At 36.4% G+C, this 19,187-nt stretch overlaps 1 protein-coding gene across 1 annotated transcript in view; it reads right to left on the bottom strand.

The window, feature by feature from the left end:
- The window catches only part of LOC109839615 (U-box domain-containing protein 4-like), a 9,921-nt gene extending 5,673 nt beyond the window's left edge, over positions 1 to 4,248 (bottom strand). The window contains 2 exon segments of the mRNA XM_020408110.1: positions 2,157 to 2,437; positions 4,143 to 4,248. Of these exon segments, the coding sequence (XP_020263699.1) occupies positions 2,157 to 2,432 (276 nt within the window). The 5' untranslated portion in view covers positions 2,433 to 2,437; positions 4,143 to 4,248.

Below are 19,187 nucleotides of genomic sequence, written 5' to 3'. Positions count from 1 at the left end.
GTCTGTCTGTGTAAACATACATACACTGAACACAAAAACAACCTTGAAGCAGGACACCAGCTAACATGGAAGCAAATAATCATAAATATGATATCTTAATTGTTCATCTAACTTCAGAACGAATAACCAAAAACAAAAGAAAATGACAAGCATAATTACTGAAAAAGAAAACTTTGGCAAAAATTTAGAATTCCCAGGAATTGAAGAAATATGAAACAGCTATAATGGGTTGAAACAGGGTGGGACAAGTGAGCTTGAGCTAATAAAGTGCATGAAAAACATGAATGAAAGAAAAAAAACCCATGTCAGATCAGATTCTAAAGGTAACAGAAGACCACAAAAAAACAACCAGTTAGCCAATACCCATACTATACTATGGGCCATACACAAAACAGCAGATAAAAGTTCCTAATTGCAGTGAAAAAGTATAACAGTGAACTATGAACTAATGGATTCGTGAATGATCACTACATATTATTGAGACCTGAGGGCACAGTCTATTGAATGGTATCGAATGTACTACATAGAACAGAAACATTCATGAGGTTATGCATATGACTACTATCCAAGAAATACTAGTCACTCCCTGGCAGAGTCTATAGAATGGTATTGAATGTACTACATCGAACAGAAACATTCATGAGGCTGTGCATATGACTACTATCCAAGAAATACTAGTCCCTTTAAAATCAATAGGGCAGGTGTTATATAGGCTTTCAAATATAAATTCTGAAAGCATTTCCAGAGCCTATAAATTCAGAGTACTCAGCATGGAACTAAAACAAATATACTAATTACTCTAAGTCTATAGTAGACTTTTTCATGTTTCATATTCTAACTTTCATGTCCACAAACAATTTTCTTTAAATGTGGGACTTTGATTGTGGGAAGATATTTACAAATAAACCATGCTGAAGAATGCTAAATCTTCAAGGACTGGAATTCCATGTAGTCATGCGGTACATAAATTAACTGCTACACTCGAGCATTACGGCATTTTTTTCACTTGAAATACCCCGTTAACATGGAATTTAGAATTGATTTTTGGTAGGTCCTGATTTATGACAGGCTCACAGTACTGAGAACAGGAGTTGCCAAAGCATTAAGCATTCCCATGATTTCAAGGGAAAATATCTGCAGCATTTCCTTGTAAGCATCAAATAGAGTGTCAGATGTGGCTATCATGTTTTAAGGTTTTTGCAGCTACAAGAATGAATATCATTCTCTTCATAAAGAACTTTCTTAAAATTAACCATAATGAGATAGTCTTAGATTTTTAAAATAGTAACAAGTTATAAGGATGTCTACACAATATTCAAGAAATCGCTCCTTAAAAGCTTTTGCTTGTCTACAATTGAAACCAATAAATATAGAATATTGACTCCATCCTTTCCCAATGCAAGTACAATGCACACATGGTGGGGCTGATTATGATGATAGCACTCTTATCGAGGATTATATAGTTCTCTCGAAGGAAAAGATAATATAGGGAAATCAAGAAAATAGCACATTAAGAGATAGTATTAACATGATTCATAGGAAGTTAGAGGTTGCTCCTACAAAGGATAAAGCAAGAGAAAAGCGATTGAGATGGTTTGGTCATGTCCAACGGAGGCCACTAAATGAGACTGTTAGGAGAAGTTATAAAGTTATAGCTAAAGAAGGAGGCATAGAGGTAGCCATAAATAAACTTGGTTAGAAGCAATTAGGGTAAGGTCAACTTAACAAATAAGACAGCTTTTAACAGAAATTAATGGAATAATAATATTCATAGAGCCGACATCAGAATTTTGGGATAAAGAGATTTTGATGTTGTTGTTGATGTTGTTTTATTGTGAAGAGAATAGCTTAGTAGCATGTAATGGATCACTCATGGGGAACTATAATGAATAATTCATGGCATGCATTAAGTTAAAAAAACACCAATAAAAGTAATTCATGTAAATGTATTCACTAAAGCATGCAGAACGGTATGAACAAATAATCACCTTTTCCATATGCATAAAAACTGCCAAGAAAGGAAAGATGAAGGAAAAAGGTTTGACAAACTATTTATCAAACAGAGTGCATGCAGAGTAAGACATGTTACTAATCTTTTGCAGAGTAAGACTTGTTACTAATCTTTTATCAGTATGAACTAGGTGGTAGATGCATACAAAGTAAACTTTACTCATCATCTGATGCCAGCTCTCCATGAGTTCCCTAGCTTCATTGATAGTAGTATCTAGGTCCTTCAGCACCTCATTAAGTTTCTCATCCGAATCTGACTCGGACACATTGAGTTCTTCAAATACAGGTATCAAAGGTTCCAAGATCTCCTCAATCTTGAGATGGTATCTCTGGACAAGTTCAGCTTTTGCTGTGTTGCTGGAAGATAAAGAACTTAAGCGAGAAATACTATTTAGCAGAGTCTTCAGCAAAGATACATCCATTGTACCTGTTGCAAAAGCATCAAAATGTCATCATAGGCATGCATCTAGCTTCAAGTAAGTTGAGTTCAATTTGCTGAAATTTCTTGGTAACTACCACTAAAAACTGAATACAGAAATCAGAAAATTGATCGATCGCATAACAATACCAAAATAGTGAATAAACAGGATCTTATATGTTTGACTAAAGACAAGGGCGGCAAACCATAGTCTAAAAATTTGTAAGTCAAGTTCACCTAATGCATGCCAATGAGGGAAGGAAGCTAATTTCTACCTTTATATCATGTTAAATGTGTGTCATAATATTATTCTTCACAAGCCTAGAGTTAGGAGCAAAGGCCACTAAACAAGAAATCAAGAATCAAATTCCTGGCTTCAGTATAAAATTCAGACCAGATATCTTCACAACCTAAGATGGATAAATGCATTAGCTTATTGCATTTCATGTGTTATATAAATATTAATTTGATCATCTTGACAAGAAGAAACATCTGTAGGCCCTTTACACAGTTATTCTATATGAAACTTCAAGTTGAGAATTTCAGATACAAAGAATTCCTCGATGTGGTTTTCAGAAACTCGATGCACGCCTATGTTAATCCATATAAAGGGAACCACAGCAGCATAAACATTTCGCTTAAACCACAAGAACAGCTTATAAATTAAGGGATATATTATGATCTATATACTTCTCTGCAAATGCAATCCTAGGCACTGAACCCTACCATAACATAGGTGTATCAAGGACTGGGTGTTACCACCAAGTGGGAATCAAAAGAAGATACACATTATGTCCATTCTGACTTCTCATCAATTCCCACATCATGTGGGAATGGGTATTCCAAATGAGTTATCAAGGAAAGGGCATTACCACTAAGTGAGAATAAAAAGAAGATACATATTGTTAATTTAGCTGGCTGGATTATCTTTGTGATAATCCATCCTTTCTCTCAAAAAAAAAAAAGATACATATTATGCACATTCCCACTTCAATTCTCTAATTGCACCCCAAACGTACGAATGAGCATTCCATCCCCATATTTATTTCATTCCATTCCTTGTTTCATATCATTCTCACTTCACTTGAGTCCCGCGTACCAAACGAGGCGTTACAAGCTTCTTACAAGTTCTAAATTTTAGAAAAGCTTAATGACAACCCCGACGTGACCAGAATTCCAAATTAAGCAAACAAGAAGATTCAAAATCTTCCTTCTATCAAATTTCTTCGCAACTAAATCTTTCGCAAATTGTAGTTCAAAAATCAAAATTTCCAAAACATTAGTTACCAAAAGCCCATCCAACCAAAACCTAAAACATACATTTACAACTCAGGAAACTACAGACTACAGAGTACCGAAAACCTAATCATAAATCCTAAAAGTAGAACCCCCACAACCAATTCACAAAAAGGATCAACTTTAGAAGATTTCTATACGGTTACCACTGACAAAATTCAGAAGATCAAAAATCAAAAGACAACAAACCTCAATCACCAAAACCCTAACAGCTCGCGAGCTACGGTCTTGAGGGTACTGAATCCTAGTCCTAGACCCTAAAAGTACAAATCCACGACAAATTCACCCCAAAAAAATCACATAGATCGCCGGATATGATTCAATCCTTGATATTTTTCGATCTGAACTCAAATTTCGCAAAAATCAAGAGATCTAAGAGGTTGACGAAGATTGAGATCGAGAAATCTAAGAATCTAACCTTTGCTCCGTTGGCTTCTCGAAGCTTCGGTTCGATCTTCTGCTTTCTTCTTCGTCGTCGTCGTCTTCTTCGATCACTTTTCTGGGGGCTTCGGGGGATGAATGAGAGGGGGGTGGTTGTTCTTCGGGGGTATTTTGGTCATTTCTAATTTACAGTAAATATCTGTCGTCTCTATTTCTTAGCTGCTGACTAGGAGAGAGAATATTTTTTATACGAAAAAAAATTAAAGTTTTTTTTTTTTTAAATTAGTCAGTGCTTAAATATCTCTTTTTAAGCCTTTACTTGATCAAGTATGAAACCGCAAAGAGGACGTCGTCTCATATCGACTGCATAATGTTGACAAAGATGTATAATGACACTGACATGCAATGGCAACTGAAGGGTGTATTCAACGAAAAAAAAAAATTATTTAATTTTCTCTGTGTGTGCTAAGGGTCCGTTTGATTGGAGACTGAGGAACTCGAAAGCTGCCACAGTAGTCCCATCTGTGGCAGCTTTCGGGCAAAAACGTCTCTAAAAGAGGTGTTTTTGCTCGAAAGCTGCCATAGATGGCATTGATGTAGCAGCTTTCGGGCTCTTTCCCACCCAAAAACGAAGAAACAAACAGTCCCTAAGAAAGCTAGAATTTTGTTGCTTTTGGTGCGAATTGTGATTTGCGAATCACATGAAATTACTCTTTAATATAGTTGAAATGGAATACGTGTTCAATTTGAATCTCATCCGAATCCTCACATGCAAACTCGGTGTTTCCAATCACGAAAAAGGTCATTTGAAATCTCCATTAATTATCTTTACCGTTCTCATGATCTATTCGTATGTTAGTTTTTCCTAATAGAATTTGTACTCAAAAGTGATAATATCTAATTATAAAATATAAAAAAATAAAAAACTACTATTGAGAATGAGCAGTTAACATTTTCCTATTTTCAATAATCTAAACATTTACGAGCCGATGATCAAAGTCATTACTTATGCTAGCTTATCGCAATGTGATTAATTTTTTATATAGATTGACAGAATAAAGTGGGAAAAAAATTAACGGCTAAATATCTTTAATCCAATTCAATAAAGCTCAGCGTCTATGTTAAGGACGACAGCCATCGATATAGGAATTAATAAATGTATGAAGTGTGCCGTCCTAGATTTAGCACTAATGGTGTGTTTGGGAGTTTACTAAGGGAAGGGAAGGAAAGGTAAACAACGGGAAGGGAAGGGAAGGTAAGGGAAGAGAATTGTAATATGTTATTTGGGAGTTGAGTAAGGTGAATGAAGGTAAAAGGAAGCAAATATATGTAAATTTATATAAATAACTTTATACTAATAACACATCAGCCCTTTTATTTGTTTTGATGGGGGTAATAATGTCATTACACCCCTTTACCCTCCTTTACCCTCCTCTACCGCCCAAATCGGGGGGAAAGAAAACCAAACAATTTTACCTTCCGTTCCCCTTCCTTCCTCCTCTCTACCCTCCTTAAAAAAACTCCAAAATAAGGTGAAAGCTGCATTTCTCTTCTCCTCCCCCTCTCTACCCTTCATCCAAACAGGGCATAAAGTAAACGACTCCAATATCTCTTTGCGTTATAAAGTTGGAAACATTTGATGTATTGTTCCATAAATATTATTTCCTAATTAATCAAGTAAAGTGTTGTTAACTCTCTTTCTTCGGCGAAGAGTGGAAGATATGAGGTAGCAGAAGGAAATAAATTAGCCAATAGATTCGGTGCTCCATGGCATCTTCTGTAAATAGAAAAGCCTAAAATCTAGCTCTCTAATCCACAATTTAAGGGATTATGCGGTTGATAAGCCTTCCACACCTACATTTGTAAATAGGTTGAACTTAGAGGGTAGTTTTGAAGTTGAAAACATCATAGAAAAGGATAAAACTAATATTTGAGAAGGGTTAGTTTTCTTCAACTAATTTTTTACTTGATCTTTAACAAAATCTAATTTGGCCTTATTCTATCATATTAGATTTCTCTCTTCTATTTTTTCTTCCTTATTTATGAAAAAAAAACTGGTATTATAATGCAAAGTTGTGTTTAAAATAGATATTATTGTTCTTGCTTTTAGTCATATTGTATAAAATTATGCATAGCATGCATATGTCAATTCCTTTCTTATCATTATAAAGAGAAATAAAATTAACCGTTGATTGTAAAATTACACTTTTATTTATATTTTCACTGAAAAGATTTAGAACTAAGTCAGAGGATCTTTCTGTTGCGCGCAGCGGAAATTTCGGCAGCACTTCGGCAGCACAACAAGAGAGTCAGGTCGCAATAAGAATTCTTGTTTCTCAAAGGGAACAAGAATCTGAAGCCTATATCCTATCAAAGTAGGATATTAGCTCTTCCTCTCGTCAGCTCTAGGACTGCGCGTCGAGGGACCCTAAAAGCTATTACAAATCACACAAATAACGAGACAACCAATTTTAACGTGGTTCGGCAAATTGCCTACGTCCACGGGGCAAGGAGGGGGGAGATCTACTAATAGAGGGAGAGAATACAACTAGGGTTTACAATCACTCAATCTAAACCCTCAAACAAACTCTCTCAAATCCCTCACAATATCTCTCTACAAAAGATGCACAAAACCTTGCACACCTGCTGCTTCTCCTCTGTGTTCTTCACCTGCAGCCGCAAAAAGAGAAAAAACAACACAGCCAAATCTCCTCCGCTCACCTCAAAAAAAGCCTAGAAATTAAACTTTGCTATTTATAGGCTATATGCGGATGACCTTTGAAACCGGCTCGTACCCGAACGAAATCAAAAAACGCGTATGCGGATGACCTTTGAAAACCGGCTCCGAACGAAATTAAAAACGCGTCTTTGATGATGTCTTCACCCAACTTCTCACATGGGTTGGCCCCACCACAATTCGTGGCCTCAATTCGTGGCCACACGTCACACATTTTCACATTCTCACATGGGTTGGCCCCACCACAATTCGTGGCCTCAATTCGTGGCCACACGTCACACATTTTCACAATTCTCCACCTCGGTGAAGTTTTCTCAAAACTGAGCCGACACCAAAGTAACCAAATGTCTCACTTGTTGTGGCCAGTACGAAGTCAATCCACAACAAGTCGAGAACTCAAACGAGAGATATAAGCTCCAAATTAGGCTAAACTAAATTATTAATTTTAACTAAATCTAAAAAGTATACCATGTGCATTGCGCGTGTGCAATTTACCTAATAGACGTGAAACAAGGGAGGTGGGTGAAGTGGTTATGGACAGAGAAATAATAGGATAGGAATTGAAAAGAAAAGGACAAATGCACCCTTGTTATTTTCAGCCCAAAACTTTAAATTTTCACCCATTTAATAATTATAAAAATTCTTATTTTCAGAACACCAAAGCATAACTCAATAAATTAAGTGTTACTTTTACTATTTTCGATAAAAATGATTGTTTGTTTCTCTTTTAAAAAAATCTAATTCTAACATCCGATATGGCGTCTACGTGTTACTTTACTTCTTAAAACTTTTTCTGTTCCAAAAGACTCAGGAAATATATAGGAGAAAATGTACTGCATCCGCTATTTTATACTTTTTTTTGTCTTGCTTCTTACTTCGAGTACTTCCATCATCTAATCTACATTAGCAATTATTGAACTATTTGTTAATTATTTGGTTCATTTCCACCCCTAGTCCTACATAATTTTAAAGGTGTCCTAATCAATAAGTACAAGTAAAGATAAAAGATATATAAAACAAGGAAGACGCTACAGGCATACCCCCACCCCCCTCTATCTACATTGCAGGGGGGCTCACTTGAGATTTTTAAAAAAAATCTCAAGTGGAGCCCCCTACACTGTAGCTAGAGGGGGGTGTGGTCGAAGGTATGCCCGAGGGTGTGCCTCTATCATTTCTCATAAAACAAAGAATCCAATGATGTCTTTTGACCCCACTAGCACTGTATAGCTATGCCACTATCCTTAATATTACTAGTTTTAATATGATGGAAGATATACGTTGAAAAGACTATATCTCCAATATATACGGATTTCAACCCACCATTTCTTGAAAAAGAATTGTTTCTTGTTATAACGTACACATTTTCTTGAAGTTTGACCACATCAAAACGTCAGAACTACGATGAAATTAAGGATTATGGTTTTATATTGTAAGATGTCTTTGTTGTTTGAATGTCCTTTTATGGGCTAAAATTTGAACTCACCCATAATACCAACTTTTTAAAACAATTCTTTAAAAATTCATGGATGATGAAAATTGAATTTAGATTGCTCTCATATCATCTTTTAAGTTTCTGGCAATAATCCCATGATATTGCGCGATTCTTTAGATGATTGCAACCTATTTTTGATGTAATTGTCTAATTAAGCTAGTCAATTAAATTGATGTTTGGCAAACGGAAGGTGAATTGAAAATATCTAATTCGCTACAGATTAGCATGTAAGTAAAAAAAACGATGCTAATTTTTGCAATCATTTTTTAAATTGCCAAAACAGGGCAAGTACGTCTTAGTGGAGGCATTTGATTGAAATCAATGATGTAAAATTATGTTATTTCATAAACCTTCCTTAACTCTTGAGTGTTGTTGTAGATAGTCCTTTTGAACTTTTTTAACCTGAGAAGAAACCCCAAAAAAGTTAGGGTGGTAAATTTAGTGGAATCAAAAAAAACTTACAAAGAGATTTATATTATATGCAACACCCTCGAAGTTCATATGGTATTCTTGAACTAAAATAGTTAACTGAGATTAACTATTCCGATGCCGTCAATCTTATTAGAGTTCGTTTAGATACTTTAGTATGAGATTTGAGGTGAAAGGGAGGGGGGAAAGGCTCAATTTTGTTCCCCTTCAAATTGGGAGTAGAGGCAAAGATAAAAAAAAAATTGTACGTAAAAAAGGCTAAATTGCACTTAAATACCATAAAATTTTCATGCTTTGTCTTTTTATATACCACAATTACAAGTTGTATTTTGTGGTAGACAAATATCCAAGGTTGTTTAAAAAATTATTAAGTTAGTGCCCCTGATCATGCAAATGTGAAAACTTACACCCGAGATATTTGTATATGATAAATACATGCTGATTTTAAATATTTTTAATTATTAATATTTGTTAAATTTGCTATTAACTTAACCAAAATCCTTTTTCAAACTTATCTTAATTTTTTGGTTTGGCAAGGAAACTTCCCCAAACGTATGGACTTTGATGGTCCAGGAAATTAATTTTCCGTGGGTGTTCTCTAAATGAGTCAAACCTGAGACTTTGGTGTACTACTCATAACCAGCTTACCAATTCGGTTGGACCCTCTTGGGTTCAAACTTATATTAATTCTACTTTAAAATAGAGTTGGAGTTTACCTAATAAAAAATTTAATAAATATTAATGGTTAAAGACTTGTAAATTTAATGCATTAGTGTCATATGAGAACATTCAAGTAAAAAAATTCAGGTTTGCATGATTGTGGTTACAAACATGCTAATTTTTAACAACTTATATTATTTTCTACCACGAGATACAACATGTGGTATATAAGTGACAAAGTTGAGAAACTTTATAGTATTTAAGTGCAATTTAGAGTCTTTGGCAATGAACCCAAATTTTCACCCAATTTAATTTTTAAGTCTATTCACTTTAAAAGTCACTTATATGCCCAAATGCTCCATAAACTTTACTAAAAGTAATATAGTAATATGTAATAATCCAATAACGTATAATAGAAATGTCTTTTACCCACATATCTGAACCTTATCTTCAATTATTTCCGCCCAATTTAAAAGTAATTCCTTGCTTACAAACCTAAAGCAGCTAACATATTTCTAAATCCCACTTCCAAAATTACTCGTAAATTGCAAATGCTCAAGCAAATTATTTTTAAAGCAACTTCGTATTTTAGCTGGTTGTTCTTTTGTATCCAAGCAATTAGAAATGTAGTGTATTTTAGAGTAAATGTTTAAATCATTAATTTTTTTTGGCTTTTTTCATTGTAATGGTACATCATTGTGTAGTAGATAAGTTTCCCCCAATAAACCCATAGGTTTAAATCACTCACTTCCAAATCACTTTTACACTCAAAAATACTCGATGCATTAATTTTAACCCATTTTGTATTTTTGAGAGTTTAGAATACAATGTAAGCTAAATTTTATTGTAATTTGCTACATTTTATTCTAAATGTTTAGATATACAATACACTTTAAAAATAGTGTTGAAGCAGTCTTTTTTTTTCATTTTCTGTACTAATGTCATGCTATTATGAATTGTAGATGGGATTTTTTTTGTCTCCGTTTCTTTTTAAATCTACCCATTTCTAGAAAGGGTTTTAGCCTATAAATCCAAAGTTTTACCATCATTTATTCTTGAACTCATTCATGTCAAAAAACATTTTTAGGCCTAAAATACTCCATCGAATTAAATTTTAGTTTACTTTGTATTATAGGAGTTTGGTGTATGGTGTAAGTTATTGTATTTTATTCTACTTGCTATACTTTTATTTGAGCAATATAATATATATTTTTTAAAGCAAGCAATGACATTGTTACTTTTTTTGGTATTTTTAGACTAATATCCTGGCATCACACCGGTCAATTCTACTTGTTATTATGCTTAACCCTGTTAGATCTACATCATAAAACTTGAGATCTAAAACCATATAGCCATGATTAATTCAAAGAGATTAACAAAAATCTAAAAGAGCGGAAGCTTATACCTGAATCCATTGCTTGATCTTGATTTTGGGTTTTGGATCTTCTAACCTTAGGGTTTTCTCTTTAGCCGAATTTCTCTCTTAGATGGGGGTGAAGAGAATTAGAGAATGTAGTAACCCTAGATTAGGGACCATAACCCCTTATTTATAGATGTTGTACTTTTGTAATTTAGCCCCTCAATAAATCACAATTACAACCTGGTATCTGCACATATAACCCCATGATTATATTTAAATACCCATTAACCCAACTTAATTGATCACTTTAGTGGGTTATCCTGAAAGATAGCAATACACATTGATTAATCATATGTGCCCACAAATAGATTTATTAGATTAAATCCAACAATCTCCCACTTGGGCACCATATGATTCCTTAAATTGTGTATAACCTTATGAGCTCAAAAATTGCTATCACTGAAAAGGTATTTCCGAACAATCTCGTCCATTGACTATATCAATATAGGATCAAAGCGGCCTTCGTCACATTTATCGTGACTCGACCCATCAATGGTCACATATACCAATACAATCAAATGACATAGATCAATCATGGATGTGCAGCACGAAAATTACATGCAATGTGATCAGTACATGTCTATTTTCAACTGGTCCTCCTTAGTGAGGTCAAAACCAAACATAATGTAACAGAGTGTCTTAACTGAAAACTTTATTCTGATCAGACAATACAAACAAACATAAAGCACCACAAATACAAACTCCCACTAAAACATAATATCCTCAAATAATACCACACCCATATGAGCAGTATGCTCATGAAAGACCTTAGGTGGCAATCCCTTAGTAAGAGGATCAGCTATCATGGAGTTTGTCCCAATGTGCTCTATGGATATCTGTCCACTCTGTACCCTTTCTTTCACAACCAGGAACTTAATGTCAATATGTTTTGACTTAGTTGAGCTCCTGTTGTTATTGGAATACATTACTGCAGATTTATTGTCACAATATAACCTTAGTGGTCTTTCAACATTTTCCAAAATGCGCAGTCCCGTGACAAAATTTCGCAGCCATATTCCCTGATTGGATGCCTCATAGCAAGCTACAAATTCTGCTGCCATAGTGGAGGAAGCTACTAGTGTTTGTTTGACACTTTTCCATGATATAGCTCCTCCTGCTAACATATAAATGTAGCCTGATGTAGACTTCCTGCTATCTTGGCATCCAGCAAAATCAGAGTCCGAATACCCAATGACCTCTAATTTCTCTGATTTTCTGTATGTGAGCATGTAATCTTTTGTTTTCTGAAGATACCTCATAACCCTTTTGACTGCTATCCAATGATCCATACCAGGGTTGCTTAAGTATCTGCCTAACATCCCAACAATGTACGCAATATCCGGACGCGTACATACCTGAGCATACATTAGACTTCCTACAGCCGAAGCATAAGGAATCTTCTGCATTTCCTGAATTTCAAGGTTACCTTTAGGGCACTGATTGAGACTAAACTTGTCTCCTTTAGCAACAGGGGTGTCACCTGGTCTGCAATCTTGCATGCCAAACCTTTTAAGTACCTTATCGATATAGCTCTTTTGTGATAATCCAAGAATACCCCGAGAGCGATCTCGATGTATCTGGATCCCTAATATAAAAGAGGCGTCCCCAAGATCTTTCATCTCAAAATTCTTTGATAGAAATCTCTTGGTTTCGTGCAACATGCCTATATCATTAGTGGCAAGCAAGATGTCATCCACATACAGAACCAGAAAAATATACTTACTCCCACTGAACTTGTGATATACACAGTCATCAACAATGTTCATCTCAAAACCGAACGAGATAACTATTTGTTGAAACTTATGATACCATTGACGAGGAGCTTGCTTGAGTCCATAGATGGATTTCCTTAATTTGCAAACCATATTCTTTGGGTCTCCTGACACAAAGTTTTCTGGTTGCACCATATAAATCATCTCATCAATGTCTCCATTGAGAAATGCAGTCTTAACATCCATCTGATGTAACTCAAGATCATAATGAGCAACAAGTGCCATGATTATTCTGAAAGAGTCTTTCGATGAAACCGGAGAGAAAGTCTCTGTATAATCAATGCCTTCCTTTTGAGTATAGCCTTTAGCCACAAGACGCGCCTTATACCTCTCCACATTACCGTTTGCATCCCGCTTGGTTTTAAAAATCCATTTACAACCAATTGGTTTTGCACCTTCTGGCAATGGGACAAGTTCCCAAACCTTATTGTCTTGCATAGACTTATACTCTTCATTCATGGCATCAATCCACTGTTGAGAGTTAGAACTTTTCATGGCCTGAGAGAAGTTGATTGGATCATCTTCTAACATTCCACTACTTTCCTCATGTTCTTGGAGAAATACAATATAATCATCCGGAATAGCATTTCTCCTTTCTCTCGTGGATCTCCTTAATGGCACTGGTTCTTGAGGTTGTTGAGTTTGTTCTTCTGGAACAGGGAGTTGTTCAACATTATCATCTTGAGGTTCCGGATTTACTTCTTGAGCAACAACAGGTATAGGAACCTGAATATTGTCAAAAGTAACTGTATGGATTGGATCTGAAGCCAATTCCTCCTCAAAACTAATGTCTCTAACCTTATTTCTCCCCCCAAACTCAACATCCTCAAAGAATGTTGCTGTTCCCGTCTCAAAAATATTCCTTATAGTGGGATCATAAAACTTATAGCCCCTAGAGCGATCAGGGTACCCAATAAAGTAGCTGCTAACTGTTTTGGAGTCCAATTTCTTTTCATTTGGCCTATAAGGCCTTGCCTCAGCTGGACATCCCCAAATATGTAAATGCTTTAAACTGGGCTTTCGACCAGTCCAAAGCTCATAAGGTGTTTTAGCAACTGCTTTACTTGGTACTCTATTCAGAATGTAAGCTGCTGTCTTAAGTGCTTCTCCCCAGAGTGACTCTGGTAAAGAAGAATGAGCAATCATACTTCTTACCATATCCTTAAGAGTCCTGTTTCGTCTTTCAGCTACACCATTCATGCTAGGTGAACCCGGCATAGTGTACTGTGGGACGATACCGCATTCCTCTAGGTATCTAGCAAATGGTCCTGGACGTTGTTCACCTGAACCATCATATCTACCGTAGTACTCACCACCACGATCAGATCTGACGGTTTTAATTCTTCTGTTGAGTTGATTCTCAACTTCAGCTTTATAGGCTTTGAACATGTCCAGAGACTCAGATTTTTCATGAATAAGATATAGGTGCCCATAACGTGAGTAATCGTCTATGAATGATATAAAATATTGTTGACCATTCCAGGATTCCGTAGGGAATGGCCCACAAATATCCGTATGTATCAATTCTAAGACATCCGAAGATCTGTTGGCACCTAATCTCTTCACTTTGGTCTGTTTTCCCTTGATACATTCAACACATACGTCGAAGTCCGAAAAATCAAGGGAATCCAAAATGCCATCAGACACAAGACGCTCAACTCTACCTTTTGAGATATGACCTAAGCGCTTATGCCATAATGTCGCCGAATTTTCCTTATTTAATTTACGCTTAGTACCACGTGATTCCACATGCAAGGATTCATTGTAAGAAGCAATTGTATCAAGCAAATATAGGTTGTCATAAATACTCAAGTAACCGGTTCCCACAACATTTGAATTAAAAGATAAACTGAATTGACTGTTTCCAAATGAACAAGAATAACCTGATTTGTCCAATACAGAAACAGAAACCAAATTCCGTCTAAAAGACGGTACTACAAAAGTATCTTTTAAATCCAAATAATAACCAGTTCCTAACAACAACCTAAAGTGCCCAATTGCTTCCACATCTACCGATTGTCCGTCGCCCACAAAGATGTGTCTTTCAACATCACTTGGCTTTCGGTAGCTCAGGCAACCCTGCATAGAAACACTTATGTGAGTAGTAGCACCAGAGTCTAACCACCAAGTGTTTCTAGGTACTGAAGCTAAATTAACCTCAGAACAGACCAAAGCAAGGAACGTACCCTTATTATCACGCCAGGCGTGATATTTTGTACAGTCCTTCTTTACATGTCCAGGCTTCTTACAGAAGAAACAACCCTGATTATCCTTATGTTGTTTCTTCTCAACTGGACCCTTAGCAGCTTCCTTATCATTCTTCCTTTTCTTGCCCTTATCCTTAGAGGCATAGGCCAAATGAGCACTTTCTGTCTTATCTTGCTTCAACCTGTCTTCTTCTTGCACACAGTATGAAATGAGCTCATTTAGAGTCCATTTCTCCTTTTGACAGTTATAACTGACCTTAAATTGGTTAAACTGTGCAGGAAGAGACAACAAAACCAGATGCACTAATAACTCGTCACAAAGATCGAGTTTAAGTGCCTTAAGCTTTGAAGCAATATGAGACATTTCCATAATGTACTCCCTGATATTTCCTTTGCCCTTATACTTCATTGAAATCAAGCGAGCTAAAAGCGTGCTTGTTTCTACCTTATCGTTTTTCGCAAAACGCTTCTCAATTTCGGCAAGGAAATCTTTAGCCTTAGTAATCCCTTCGGATTCTATGCCCCTGAAGGCTTCCGGAACGCCGCGCTTAATGATCATAAGACTCATGCGATTTGAACGCTCCCACTTCTCATGCTCCTTCTTTGCATCAGGAGTGCTATCCGCATTGAGAGGTTGGGGTTGTTCAGTTCTTAATGCATAGTCAAGATCCATGCAGCCAAGAACAATTAATATGTTCTCTTTCCAAACCTTGAAGTTTGTCCCATTTAGCATGGGAATTGAGTAAAACTTAATTGGGGTCTTACAGCTTAATTAGGGCCCATAACTTAATTGAATAAATTAAGTATACCAAAGTGGACCCATGAAAAGCCGAGGCTTAACCATAATGAACACGAAGTTCCCTTAACTTCGAACGCAAGGTTCGACTGTATTGAGTACGAGACTCACTTAAGTACGAACGCAAGGTTCGTTTGAAAAATGAACGCAAAGTTCAACCTGAGCACGAACGCAATGTTCGACCTGAGAACGAACGCAAAGTTCGTTAAAAAATGAACGCAGAGTTCAACCTGAGTACGAACGCAAAGTTCGACCTGAGAACGAACGCAAAGTTCGTTTAAAATTGAACGCAGAGTTCATCCTGAGTACGAACGCAAAGTTCGACCTGAGAACGAACGCAAAGTTCGTTTAAAATTGAACGCAGAGTTCATCCTGAGTACGAACGCAAAGTTCGACCTGAGAACGAACGCAAAGTTCGTTTAAAATTGAACGCAGAGTTCATCCTGAGTACGAACGCAAAGTTCGACCTGAGAACGAACGCAAAGTTCGTTAAAAAATTGAACGCAGAGTTCATCCTGAGTACGAACGCAAAGTTCGACCTGAGAACGAACGCAAAGTTCGTTAAAAAATTGAACGCAGAGTTCATCCTGAGTACGAACGCAAAGTTCGACCTGAGAACGAACGCAAAGTTCGTTTAAAATTGAACGCAGAGTTCATCCTGAGTACGAACGCAAAGTTCGACCTGAGAACGAACGCAAGTTCGTTTAAAAATTGAACGCAGAGTTCATCCTGAGTACGAACGCAAAGTTCGACCTGAGAACGAACGCAAAGTTCGTTTAAAATTGAACGCAGAGTTCATCCTGAGTACGAACGCAAAGTTCGACCTGAGAACGAACGCAAAGTTCGTTTAAAATTGAACGCAGAGTTCATCCTAAGTACGAACGCAAAGTTCGACCTGAGAACGAACGCAAGGTTCGTTTGAGGTAACCACCTCCTCAATTTTCGCCATGAACCCTTAGGGTTTCAAATTGAAACCGCCGCCGAACCCAAAAAAAATCTTTGATTTTTATTTTCAAAACAGATCCAGAATTGGAAAAAATTAAAGAAAAAAACCCAAAGGAAAATCCAAAAAATTCCAAAAAGTTACTGTTCACCGACGATTTTTTCAGTTACTGTTCATCCGAAAAAACTTTACTTTTCGCCCGAAAAAAAAATTTCGTTACTGTTCACCGAACATTACTGTTCATCCGAACCCAAAAAATTAAATCTTTAACCAGAGATTTAAGATCAAAAACCCAATAAAACTTAAATCCCTAAGAATTAATCAAGGTGGCTCTGATACCACTTGTTAGATCTACATCATAAAACTTGAGATCTAAAACCATATAGCCATGATTAATTCAAAGAGATTAACAAAAATCTAAAAGAGCGGAAGCTTATACCTGAATCCATTGCTTGGTCTTGATTTTGGGTTTTGGATCTTCTAACCTTAGGGTTTTCTCTTTAGCCGAATTTCTCTCTTAGATGGGGGTGAAGAGAATTAGAGAATGTAGTAACCCTAGATTAGGGACCATAACCCATTATTTATAGATGTTGTACTTTTGTAATTTAGCCCCTCAATAAATCACAATTACAACCTGGTATCTGCACATATAACCCCATGATTATATTTAAATACCCATTAACCTAACTTAATTGATCACTTTAGTGGGTTATCCTGAAAGATAGCAATACACATTGATTAATCATATGTGCCCACAAATAGATTTATTAGATTAAATCCAACAAACCCATCAACTCACATCCCTTTCCCATTCCATCCAAATAAGAAAATTTTAATGGACCTCTTCACTCCCTCTTAGGCTGTGTAATTGGTCGGTCGGTTCGTTTTTGCTCAAATTTGGTCAAACCAAAGTGAACCGCCTATTATTCAAAACCGAAGCGAACCGATTCAAGTCGGTTCGGGTTGGTTTGTTCAGTTTTAACTTAGGTACAAATGTTATATCCAAATTCAATTTCACCTCTAATCTGTTGACGAAGATATAAGTCTTTCACACTTCAATTTATTGAATTTCATAAACTATTAAATGCTACTGAATATTAGATGTAGAAATCAAAATCCAATTCCTATCAAAGGCTACATAATTTTTTTTTAAAATTTGCATAAAAAAATAAAGTGATCTCAATCTCATAGACAAAGTAAATAAAATATATATAATAACTTGTATGTTGGGTATAGTTTCTATAAAATTAATTATAAGTCTGATTCAAAGAGAAGTCTGATCCAAAAATGTATCAATCGAGGAGAATAATCAGGAAAATGTTAGAATAAACATTATGGTTTAAGTTTCTTACCTCCAAGGTGGATTGGTCCAAAGTAGAAGAAGCGAATATGTAATAAAGAGTGATAGAGAACGAGAGATAATGAAAAGTCCTAGAATTGGAGAGGACACCATTGTTGAAGTATTTTATTGCTATTAGGTCGCGTGAGAGAAAAAGATATCAAGCTGTAGCGAAGTAACTCTATATGAACTATAATGGTTCGGGTTTAAGCGGATACAAACAGTAATTAGAATGTGTAATACAATTTGGTCGGTTCGGGTTAAAAAAACTTCAACCTCCACCGAATCGAACTCTAGTAAAAACCGAACCTAACTGTCAAATTTCGATCGGTTTGTTCAGTTTGAACCGAACTATGCTCACCCCTACTCCGTGTCCTATCAACCAAACAAAAAGTCTGAAAAGAACTCTACTTTCCCATCCTCTCACCTTCAAAACCCCCTTGCTGAGTCGAACCTCAGTGCTCAACTGCTAAATGTTTCACTTTAGTCTTTTCGCCCTTTCTAAAGCTCTCAATCTTCAGAAAGCATTAGATATGGATTACGTCTACCTCACATCATAAAAATATGTTTACTTTCATGCTGTAGCTACTTTCTTCAAAATTCTCAAATAAAAAAAGATTTAAAAAAGGTTTTAATGTATTGCTCCCTTAAATCTTGAATATTTTGAAATCAACCCCTCAGATAATTGAGAGAGCCACTGGTCCTCTCAAGTCCTATTAGTTTTTTTAGATTAATCCACACGGGTTAATTACAAACCATTGAGCGTTACTTTTTTGGGAAAAATGTGTCCAGGCCCCAAAAGCAGAAACTTTATGTGACGAGGCCCCTCATAGTTTTCCCCATGTGGATCAGCCCCTTGAAGTATGACACTTTGTACTGCAGCTTTTTTTTATCAATTATTACATGCCAGCTAAGCTAAAATCCCCAAATTATCCTTATCCTCTCTCCTCAATCTCTCTGACCCAGCACTCATATCATCTATCTCTCTCATCTCATCTCTCTCTCTCTCTCTCTCTCTCTCTCTCTCTCTCTCTCTCTCTCATCTCCTCTCTCTCTCTCTCTCTCTCTCACCTCTCTCTAAAACTAAGAGCTTTCTCAAGCTCGTCGTCCTGACCCTCGCCCTCCTCCTCGTCGTCGCCGCCGCCTCCGCTCAGGCCCCCAAGACTCCCATCGAGTTCGCCGCCGCCTCCCCTCCCCTCCTCCGCCAGTCCTCGTCACCGTAGATCGCCACCGCTCCCCCGTCGTAGATCGCCGCCGCATAGCTTGAGGAAAACACTCGAAAAGCTC

This window comes from Asparagus officinalis, chromosome 4 (genome assembly GCF_001876935.1).
Source record: "Asparagus officinalis chromosome 4, Aspof.V1, whole genome shotgun sequence".
NCBI classification, from domain to species: Eukaryota; Viridiplantae; Streptophyta; class Magnoliopsida; order Asparagales; family Asparagaceae; genus Asparagus; species Asparagus officinalis.
Note: the sequence above shows the minus strand (reverse complement) of the source record. Positions and strands in the feature narration are given on the sequence as shown.